The sequence below is a fragment of the Polypterus senegalus genome, chromosome 17 (assembly GCF_016835505.1).
Source record: "Polypterus senegalus isolate Bchr_013 chromosome 17, ASM1683550v1, whole genome shotgun sequence".
NCBI classification, from domain to species: domain Eukaryota; kingdom Metazoa; phylum Chordata; class Cladistia; order Polypteriformes; family Polypteridae; genus Polypterus; species Polypterus senegalus.
In genome coordinates this window covers 48,820,825-48,832,906 of record NC_053170.1, presented here as the reverse complement: position 1 = coordinate 48,832,906, position 12,082 = coordinate 48,820,825, and the positions used below count along the sequence as shown (strand labels likewise).

Here is a 12,082-nt window from a genome sequence, read left to right as displayed (position 1 = left end):
CGGTCATAAAATTAATATCATGACAAAGTTGATTTATTTCAGTAATTCCATTCAAAAAGTGAAACTTGTATATTGGGTTCATTCATTACACACAGACTGATGTATTTCAAATGTTTATTTCTTTTAATTTTGACGATTATAACTGACAACTAATGAAAATCCCAAATTCAGCATCTCAGAAAATTAGAATATCAATGAAGACCAATGTAAAAAAAGGTTTTTTTAGAATTGTTGGCCAACTGAAAGGTATGAACATGAAAAGTATGAGCATGTAGAGCACTCAATATTTAGTTGGGGCTCCTTTGGCCTGGATTACTGCAGCAATGCGGCGTGGCATGGAGTTGATCAGTCTGTGGCACTGCTCAGGTGTTATGAGAGCCCATGTTGCTCTGATAGTGGCCTTCGGCTCTTCTGAATTGTTGGGTCTGACGTATTGCATCTTCCTCTTCACAATACCCCATAGATTTTCTATGGGGTTAAGGACAGGCGAGTTTGCTGGCCAATCAAGAACAGGGATACCATGGTCCTTAAACCAGGTACTGGTAGCTTTGGCACTGTGTGCAGGTGCCAGGTCCTGTTGGAAAATGAAATCTGCATCTCCATAAAGTTCGTCAGCAGCAGGAAGCATGAAGTGCTCTAAAACTTCCTGGTAGACAGCTGCGCTGACCTTGGACCTCAGAAAACACAATGGACCAACACCAGCAGATGACATGGCACCCCACACCATCACTGACTGTGGAAACTTTACACTGGACCTCAAGCAACGTGGATTCTGTGCCTCTCCTCTCTTCCTCCAGACTCTGGGGCCTTGATTTCCAAAGGAAATGCAAAATTTACTTTCATCAGAGAACATAACTTTGGACCACTCAGCAGCAGTCCAGTCCAGAGGCGCTTCTGGCGCTGTCTCTTGTTCAAGAGTGGCTTGACACAAGGAATGCGACAGCTGAAACCCATGTCTTGCATACGTCTGTGTGTGGTGGTTCTTGAAGCACTGACTCCAGGTGCAGTCCACTCTTTGTGAATCTGCCCCACAGTTTTGAATGGGTTTTGTTTCACAGTCCTCCCCAGGGTGCAGTTATCCCTATTGCTTGTATGCTTTTTTTCAACCTCATCTTGTCCTTCCCCTTGCCTCTCTATTAATGTGCTTGGACACAGAGCTCTGTGAACAGCCAGCCTCTTTAGCAATGACCTTTTGTGTCTTGCCCTCCTTGTGCAAGGTGTCAATGGTCGTCTTTTGGACAACTTTCAAGTCAGCAGTCTTCCCCATGATTGTGTAGCCTACAGAACTAGACTGAGAGACCATTTAAAGGCTTTTGCAGGTGCTTTGAGTTAATTGATTAGAGTGTGGCACCAGGTGTCTTCAATATTGAACCTTTTCACAATATTCTAATTTTCCGAGATACTGAATTTGGGACTTTCATTTGTTGTCAGTTATCATCAAAATTAATAGAAATAAACATTTAAAATACATCAGTCTGTGTGTAATGAATGAATCTAATACACAAGTTTCACTTTTTGAATGGAATTACTGAAATAAATCAACTTTGTCATAATATTCTAATTTTATGACCGGCACCTGTATTGTGTTAAAAAAAAAAATCAAACCCTGCTAGTTTTAAAGTTCCCCATTTCCAATTTTGAAAACTGTAGGTTAAAGTGACAGCTACACTTTCCAGCACTGTAATTTAGTTACTATTACTAAATTGAAATTTAAATACTATTGGATAGCTACTGTACAGGCTTTTAAATGTTTGAAGTGCAGGCGAAGTGCAGATCGTGCAGCACGGCACCAGCAGCAATCCAGCAGCTGATCAAGCAAAGAGGGGGTAACTGTGCAGTCTAATGGTCTGGAATCCCTACAGATTTTATTTTTTTCTCCAGCCGTCTGGAGTTTTTTTTTTTGTTTTTTCTGTCCATTCTGGCCATTGGACCTTACTCTTATTCTATGTTAATTAATGTTTTTTATTTTCTTATTGTCTCTTTTCTTTTTCTATTCTTTATTATGTAAAGCACTTTGAGCTACTGTTTGTATGAAAATGTGCTATATAAATAAATGTTGTTATAAAAAAAAAAAAACTATTTGTTTCCCATTGTATCACCATTTAAGAGGGGGTTTCGGAGGAGCGACTGCGTTTCATTGGGGTGCATTCAGCCCCCCTTTTCACAACACGAGCGACAGAGATGTGAAGTGGCAGGCGCGTAGCGCAGGCTGGGGGAGTGGGCAAACGAAACGAGCAGGGAGCGAACCCCCTAGTCTCATATATTAAAACAAGTACAGGATAACAAAATTTTGGGATAGGTTCCAATCGGTTTGTGTTACATTATTCTTTAAAAAAATTACTTTAAACTACAATGGTAACCATTTTAAGGTATCCTGAAATTAAAAGGAATATATTTTAAGATATTTTAATTAGGAGATCTAAATTGAAAAAAACTCTGAATTAGCGTAAGCCTTCCCAATATGGGACATTCACAAGAAATGGAATTAGGTAGGAGAACAAAATAAACAAGAATAGTTGCATTAAATATTTGAAATATTAAAATGTATGCTTCAAACTAAATATTAAAAGTATAAAGATTCTCGACTGTAATAGAAATTCGCCATTTTTTCACCCTCTGATAAAGGTCCATATAGGATCAAAATCATTTTAGTAATCATTGACCGTGAAGTAGTCTGAACTGATACCCCACATGCTTATGTTTGAAATGTGTCATTTGTGACCTTCTAGGAGTGACTCTTAAGGGGCTAGAACAGCCAGTAAAAAAAAAATCAACTATCAAAAACATTATCATATTTGTGATCAGCAACCTCGCAACAGCATAAAATAACACTCCACATCCTATATTACTGATATCCCTTTATTCAAAGATATCTGAAAATTAGTAGCTTTGATCCCTCATTTCCCATTAAAGTGTGAAAGCCTGGAGTTGGTTGATCTGGCATAAACAACGTCAAGTCCTTCTGATCATTATTTTTTGAAGACACCTATTGGTTTACTCTTTCTTATAAGGGTGCACAATGACCGGTCTAAGAATTGCCTAAAAATGAGTGGGCCAAAAGCAGGAGGAACCCCAAAAAGCTTGATATCTTGCACAACTAGATATCGAGACAATGTAAATGATATATCAATTGTGGAGTTTTCTTATACTGGCGAGTTTGGAGGTACTAGAAAAGAAGAAAAAAAAAAAGCTGAAGAGATTTCAAAGCATTTTTAGGTAATTCTTAATGACTGAGATATTCCAAAAGTTTTTTAGTGCACAATGAGATCTCTGGAATTCATTTTAAGAAGGAATGCATGATACCTAAATTGTATTTACAAAATCTTCAGCAGCTTCCTATTTCGCATGTACTTCAAACTGGAAAACTGTATTTTTGAGATGCCACAGCAGGGTGCATTAGGGTTGTGATGGCAGTGAGCTAGTGGAAAGAAGAACAGGGTTCAAATGGCCATCCTCCTGCACTCAGTCAGGGACAGACGTTCCTCATGGGAATTTGTTTTCATAGAAAGTATGGTTATTTCTGCTGATGAGGAACCTGAGACAATCTGGATGTGTTGGGAAAGGAAACCAAGACACATTCATCTATAGGCATTTGTCAAGATAACCAGAAATGAGACCGGAAGTCTGAATAACACGTCTAACCATCCTATTAGAGGATATCTTAAATGAATTTCAGCAAGACATTAAAGTAATTCTCATCATGTTTCATCATACTATGGATTTTGTGATTGCTTAAAACATTAAAAAACTTGAATTAAAAACATTTTACACACAGTGGTTTGGAGAAATTTTAAAGTGTGCTTCAGATATCTCCAAATGAATTAGATATTGTAAAAAAAAACAAAAAAAAAAAAAACAAAAAGCTATTTCAAGATACTTTAAAATAATTTTGAATATGTAAAACTTTAAACTCCACTAGTAAGATGCATCAGTTATTAACTGTGTTTCTATTATCATGCCAGCAGATGAATTTTGGCAAAAAATGGTTTCATTTTTCTCTCTTTTAAGAAGTAACGACCAGTTTCTCATTACATATTTTATTAACAAGCATGGCAAGAATGACATTTAATCAGCTCCAGTTCACTTTATATTTGGCCTCAGTCAACTCATCTGACTGCTTTGTTTAACAAATTCAAAATCACACAACCCAAGTGTTTAGTGAAGCTTGTGTTTATAGATTGAACAGTTTAATTTGGAAAGTTAAATAAGCATCATGACCATCTGTGGATCAAAGACTTCAACAGTGTAAGGGAAGGCCCATGACATAGTTAAGAAGATCTGACGGCGGTCAAGAACAAGATAAGAAAACAATGCGATACTCAGGACGGGGACAAGTAAGCTTCAATAACTCAGGGAGGTCAGGAATGCTCACTGAACAATTACTGGAGAAATACGAGCAAAAGAAAACGTACATCCACCCAAGAGACAGCCTTAAGCTATTAATCTGTGCTGCTCTAGTCTAGTTATGCATCATTACAGTATGCTTTAATCACTAATGGAAAAGATTTTTTTTTAGCAAGTGCGTAAAAAATCAACTGCAAACTGTGTATTGTGTTGTTCTCATAGACAAAAAAAAAGCTCTTTCTTTTTCCATAAAATCTAAAAACATAGACCGTACATACATGTCATTAAACACCAAAAAGAGGGATTGTAGGAAAGCAAATTATCTGAAGCTTAAATTCTGTTCTTGTTTAATGCAGTTTTGCTTCCTGATGCAGGTGGCTGAACGCGATGTGGGTTGTCAAAAAATTCTGCAACCCTTTCTACAGTTTAGTTAAAATTGATAGGAAATGCATGCAATTTATTTTGTGGTTAAATGTCCTACTTCTATTATTTGAAAATTGTGGACATGTTGGATTACATAAAGGCTATCTGTCAGCCTCAAAACTGTGTTGAAACAAAGATGTGTTCAGGTTTGCTCTCCCATTACAGGGCTAAGGAAGTCATGAAGTGTCACCAGTGATGAAGCTAGGGACCAAAATGACAGATGGTGGACCCCTCTGAACAAGTGACAGTGTAGAAGAAGAGAATACATGTTCCTTTCACTGGTGTAGGACTATTCAGGTTGACAAAGATTACATATAAAAATGAAGATAGAGCAAATAGATCTAGTTGTGCTATGTACATGTTTAAGCAATTCTTAAATAACTGCTAGCTATTAAAATAAGTCTATTGTAAAACGTTGTGGGTAACTTTTGTATATTAGTAACAACACAGTGACCACCTTACCATTAAAAACAGATTGGAGAAAACAGGACTATAGCAGCTCCAGTTGTTACAACAGCACACAATTCTGCAGTGAATAATGAAAATGAATGACCAGAAAACACAAGATGGATGGTAGTGCAACTCACCTGGTGATGTGTATCTTCAAAAACACATTCATGAACGCTGCAGGCAAACAGAGAGGCAGGCAGATCACTGAGGTCCATCATCTCTTCCACGTCCTCTTCATTTTCACTAAAGATCATCTCTTCCTCATCCTCTGGGTCACTGTTGTAGGCATCAGACTGTCCATCGCTCCAAGTTTTAGCTCCATCCCTTAGCATGATGCTGACTGGTGCCAGATGAAGAGAGGGAAGTTACGCCAACAGAGATAATCCAAAAAAGCTAAGATAAAAATCAGTTTACAAGAAATGTTACTTTTTTTTTTATTTTTAACTTTATTCACCAGTTCTCTAATAATCACACTCTGGCCCCCATATTCTGGCGTGTTCTGCTTGCACAGGTCTTAGGACTTCTTTAAGGTCAACATTCCAAACGGTTTTCACCCTTCATATTACGAATTTCAGTTGATTGGTTCACTTGTTATTTTATAGAGCCTTCCCCCCCGTCATATTTACTGATCGCCTTTTTCAGTGATACCCCCACCATGTACATTACAACATACTGTACCCTTGCAGTCCTTTGATTAATTTTTGATGAGATCTCTCTTTCTGCCATCTCACCTCTCAGTTGCAGTTCTGTGTAAAGTGTTTTCTGATTTATTTCACTGTCTAACTCTGCTCTTTTAATCTCCAGTTTCTAATAGTCGCTATGCTGGTTAAGTTCATTGAGCTAACAAGCTCTCTATGGTAAACTAAAAACAGCTTTCAGCCTCTTTTGATTTGAACCCTCAGCACACATTGTCTTTTTTCCCTAGGGCTCCCCATCTAGTTTTTATCCCGTTTGGGGGGCATTACTAAACTACGCTAACTTGATCTTCCCGATTAGAAGGACCATCAACTTGGTTCCGAAGCTGCAATGGATTATATTTTTTTTTATTTTATTAATATTATTGTAATCATTCCATACAAATACAGTAGATCAATTTTTACAAAAAAAAAAATAAGGATGAAAACAACTTAACCCCACCGCTATTTGTCTCTAGGAAGAAGCTGATTTGTTTGGATATAAATTCTGTACAGTTCTCGTCTGCTAATAGAAGTGGGTTAAGACGCCATCTGCGAGGTGAGTTTGTGGGGCCTAATGATTTTAGCTCCAAGATCAGAGGTACATGGTCGGAGATAACAATAGCGTTGTACTTGCAAGATTTAATCGTAGGAAAGAAATTATTATCTATAAAGAAATAATCAATTCTTGAGTAGCAATGATGCACTGGTGAGTAGAAAGAATATGTTCTTGTGTTTGGGTTTAGAAACCTCCAGGGGTCCGATAAATTGTGGTCAGTTAAAAAGTTTGTAATTGTCTTTGCAGTGTTAGATGTCATCCCCCCTGTGACAGGTGTCCTATCTAAGAGTGGGTTTAAAACACAAATAAAGTCCCAAGCCATTATAATTGTATGAGTGTTCATATTGGGAATGGATGCAAATACATTTTGCATGAATTCCTTATCATCGATATTAGGTGCATAAACATTTATCAAAATCACTTTACAATTAAATAAGTTACCCATGACCATCACATATCTCCCTTCAGGATCACATAGAACAGTCTCATTTGTGATATCAGACGTAGTATGTATGAGAATTCCCACTCCTCTAGTTTTCTTTGTAAAGCTGGAATGGAGTATTTGGCCAGTCCAGTCCTTTTGCAGCCGGAACTGATCTTTGCTTTGTAAGTGGGTCTCCTGTAAAAATACTATTTTAGCATTTAAACCTGTTAGGCGAGAGAATACTTTCTTTTTCTTTAATTTGTGATTCAGGCCTTTAACATTCCAGCTCACAAAGTTTACTGTCCCATCATGGAGACATTGATTCTGAATTTTTGATGTCATTTTATTGTCTTAACTGGAAGTGAGAGACAGCTTTAACCTTAATTTCCAATTTCCCCACGAGCTGAAATGGATTACTGAACCTCTTACTCAGTTACAGAAACTCATTTTTTGCCACTTGCTGCCAGAGTTGAACATTTCAGTTACTAGTCACATTTATCAAGAAGGGTGTCTCCATTGTTATCACTAGTCCCAGTTGGCAGATGTTTAAGCACCAACACTTAAGCAAGAAACCATTAGCTTTATAAAGCATGCGGGGGTCAATTTATCACCGAAATGTTTGTGATAGGGTAAAAGCAGAAGACGTTACCAAGCTGTCTAGATCAAACCTTAAATACTAAAACGAGAACTGTGCTTTATTTCTTCTTCAAAAGTGTCTCAATTTTACTTTTTAAAATAATTTTACGCAATCTCTCACTCTTATGTAACATTGTCTGACATGTCATCAGTTGGCCCATAAACAACATCACCAGACTAATGAGAAAGTGTCCATAGATGCAGTGCCTGATTTAGACCAAATAATATTAAACACTACAACTAAATGCACATAAATAAAAGTCCAAAAAATACAGATGTTAAATTTCTCAAAACCAAGGCTGTCCAAGATTAACACAGAGATTGTGCCATCGTGGGAGAACAAAGATCTATACTGAACAATTAGGCAGAAAATGTTGTCTTCAACCCTCATGAGATGCCCCGGACCACCTGGCATTTCCTTCGTTTGCCACAATCTCACTTGGGGACAAAGCTCCGAGGTCCTTAGAGTTGTCTGCTTGGGGTAGCTGCTTCCTAATCACTTTGACAGAGCAGGTCTACAGTATACCTTCAGATTCAGAGACGCTAACCCTCTCCTTAACTACATTAGACTCCAGATTACGAGGACAACATCATCTAGAAACAGAAAAGACATCACTCTCACATCCTCAGGCGTGTTTTGATGACCTCTCTGTGGAGATTAGACACACGCCAGGTAGACTGTACAACTAGCACTGAAAGTACTTGACTTAAGTCCAAGGCTGTATATTTGATAAGAATTGAATTTGGAGCCTTAACAAGAAGATGTGGCTTCTAATAAGCTGGTGACATAGTTCTTGATTTGTGGAGTCCATATTTCTCTGATCTCTAACTATTTTGGTCACGCTTCTTTTTACACCAGAAGTGACTATTCATCTGCTCCGCTATTTTTTGGACCCATGTTTGCTCATTGCAGCATTATAACACGACATGGTCAATACCAGCAGCATCACATGCAAGAAGTGAACCAACTCAAGATGGGATGCCGGCTCCTCAGAGATAACGGAGCTACTGAAGAGCAACATCTGCATTGACAAACTGAATAAATGAAAAGCTAGGAGACAATACTTGAAGTGGCAAATGATATTCACTGCGTTTACATTTTTTTTTCCTGTTCTTTTTCTCTTCATTAAAGGGACACAGCACTCAGGACCCCATTGGACCCCAGGCAGGAACAAACCTTGAACCACTGCAGGACCAATACTGTGCCAGTTTAGAAACAATGACTGATCTAGAATGTAGATCTTTGGAACGTGGCGCACTCACTCACTCACTCATACTGGGTCAGCGATTAACCCAATACAGACATGTTTTGAATAAAATCAGATTACACATACGGACCCCAGCAGACAACATACATTCTACAGACTGTGACTGGTCCGAGACTTGCACCCAGGCCCCTGGTGCTGTTAGGCAGGAGCACACACAAATCACCGACTACCAGAAATAGTTTGACTTGAACACTGAACGTGGCTAACTTGGCTACCATGTTACACCAAAAGTGATAAGATATGCAGCAATGAAATCGTTTATTAATACATCATTTTAAGGCAGTCCAGTGGGCTTTAAACAATTGCTATTTATTGCATGGCACTTCTGTCATTTAAAAATTTAAAGCAAATTGTCTGAATACAAATTAGGCCAACCCTTACTTTCTTTTCTGGTCCATCAGCATTTAACTAATGGGGCTAAGAAGCAACAATTAGCAGTGGTGTTTCTACATTAAAGGCCTACAAGGGCACAGCCCACCAGATGTTGTGCAAACAAAGTAATAAACTTCCCTCTGTAACTGAACTTATTAGTAAAATGTTTATGGCAACTCTCAACTTGTCTTTCTAACAATTGTTTGCCAATTTTCTACAGTATGCTTAATGTAATTACAGTGGGTATAGAAAAGAATCCCCCCCCTTCACAATATTCCCATTTTTTTGCTTTACAGCCATAAATGTACTGTGGCATGCAAAATTGACTGCAGTTTCCCGCTGAAACCAATTGGCCCTGCAGTGTTCTCTATACCCCTGGGTGTGTGTGTGGGCAGCCTGAGGTTTATAGTTTAGTGACGGGGCTTGAAGATTAACGCCTGTATTCAAAAGTCCAGTTAAAAGTCAATTTCCTCCCTTAAAGATATCCACAGTCATTTGAAAATCTTCATCTTCTCTCTGTGCCGAGTTGGGACCATGCTACGTGCAAAAAAGCCCCCAAGGAAGGCTACATGTTCTCCGTCCACAAATGGCATACATGCATGAAAATCATTTTTAAAATTGTTTGCTGGCCCTGTTCTGACCTGTCCACATGCTAGTTAGCGTTGCTACAGGATGCGTAGTTTTCTTTCCGTGTTATTGTCGCTTGTCCTTTTTCACCTCAAAGCTGTTCGTTTCTAACCTGCAGGTGTTGCTGGTCCAATTCAGAGCGTTCATAGTCAATAGATTTAGTTGGCAGGCTTTCACTTTACTTAGCATTTAAATCTACAGGGCCCATGAAAAGTAGTCACCTCTTGGGGGTCTTCACATTTTATTATTGGTCAACATTGAATCACAGTGGATTTAATTTGGATTTTTTGGACAATGATGAAAAGAAAAAGACTTTTTAATGTCAAAGTACGGAAGATCTCTACAAAGTGATTAAAATGAATTACAAATATAAAACCCAAAATCATTGACAACACAGGTTTTCAGTTCACTCAAGTCAGTCTTGAACAGGCGCACCTTTGAGTCTGTGTGCACAGGTCCCTAATAGTTAGGCACAACTGGACACTGCATTTCTTCACCAGTCTTCTTGGCAGGCTGCTTGGGGATTGCGAGTGAAGAGCCTTTTTCAAGTCCCGCCACATATTCCCAGTAGGATTGAGACCTGGAATCTGACTCGGACGCTCCAGGACCTTAACTTTGTTGAATTTCAATCATTCCAGTCTACCTTTGGACGTCATGCTTGAGGTTGTCGTATTGCTGGAAAAACATATTTTCTCCCAAGGTGCAGGTTTCTTTCAGACTGTAGCAGACCTAAATAATAATAGCATGTTTTATGTTTGTGTTGAGTGCGCTTCGTTTCATCGTCCCGTTTACTGTCCGTTATATGTACGTCAGTGAATATTGTCCCCGTAAATGAAAAGGGGAAGGGTGATGGAAGGAGACCGCAGCCCCGAGACAGAAATTGCCTGTCAAACTCGCCTGATTCACCCGGGGCATTGCGTATTTAAAAAAAAAAGAGGAGTGAAAGGCAAAGGAGGAAGAGGAGAAAGAGAAATTGAGGAGCGAAAAGAAGGCAATTTAACCATTCATTTATCAACTCATCACTGCTGATCATTGCTTTAGTCCACTGCTTGCTTTTTTCAACATCACGACAGTCAGAGCCGAGGAACCTCGGGGCGTTCGGATTCATCCCTGCCATTGCCAGGACTTTTCATGGTGAGGTCGTTTTGTTTTCGGGAAGGAGAACAATAATACTACAGCCAGTATCAATACCGCCGGACTTTATTTTGGACTCATTTTTCACCACATTTCAATTGCTGTGTTTACCTACTCTGTGTTTGCGTTACGTGTTTCTATTAATTGTTTAGGGGCAAGGGAGGGCTCTTTATAAATATTTGTATAGTCGTGTCTTATATAATAATTAGTCACTGGTGTTTTTGGGATTGTGGTATTGTGTGCATACATATATTATATTATTGAATATTTGTTTGTCTTTTCCATATACACAATAGATCTGTGTTTGATTTTACATATCTGTTACTGTTTTCCGGTTATTTTGTCATATCGGGAAAAATAAGACAACTTGTAAGGAGTACGGCTTGTTATTAGAGCAAGAAGCCGCAGGTGATCCAAGGAATGGTCTTGTAGTGTAGTGGCCAGTCTGGGTAAGGGGTTGGTCGTTACAAGACTACATCCGGTTTTCCTCCAGGATTTCCACGTATTCCTCTGCATTCAGTTTAACCTCGCAAGCCTTGCAGATCCTGACGCAGAGATGCATCGCCACAGCATGATTCTGCTGCCACCACCACGCTTCACAGGAAGGAAGGTATATTTTTGAGAATGTGCAGTTTTCATCTTACACCAAACATGGCTGGTAGTCTGAGGACCATAAAACTCATTTTTTGTCTCATTAGACCATAATACCTTCTTCTAACTGACTTCCGAGTCTAACACCTGGTGAAGTCTAGCCACGGTTTTAAAAACACGTTTCTTTTTATAATGGTGACTTTTTTAGCTGCTGTCCCAGTTGTGACTGGTGGAACACCCAGATAACAGTTGTTGTCTGCACAGCTCCTCCAGTCTTCCCCACTGTAGCTTGTAACTCCTTCCTGAATTTGCAGAGAGGCCTCCCCCACTCGGCGTCTTAATGCATAGACAGGCTCTCAGTTTTTGAGGATGGCCTGCTCTGGGCAGGTATACCACTCTGCTGTACTCTTCTCATGTCGTAACAATTGGTTTAACTAGACTCCGAAGGATTATGTAGTGACTTATGTATTTTCTTGTCTCCATCCCCTGATCCTTGATTTTCATTCACCTTTCCACACCGTTTCTTGGAGTGGTCTTTTGTCTTCACTGTGTAGGTTAGGCCACCATGCTGACTCGTCAC

The 12,082-nt window shown here is 39.0% G+C and overlaps 1 protein-coding gene across 1 annotated transcript in view; it reads right to left on the bottom strand.

Moving 5' to 3' along the window:
• rcan3 (regulator of calcineurin 3) overlaps window positions 1-12,082 on the bottom strand; it is a 110,886-nt gene that overhangs the window by 96,378 nt on the left and 2,426 nt on the right. Inside the window, exon 2 of the mRNA XM_039739704.1 lies at window positions 5,355-5,610. Within this exon, the coding sequence (XP_039595638.1) occupies window positions 5,355-5,549 (195 nt within the window). The 5' untranslated portion in view covers window positions 5,550-5,610. The remainder of the gene's footprint in view (window positions 1-5,354; window positions 5,611-12,082) is intronic.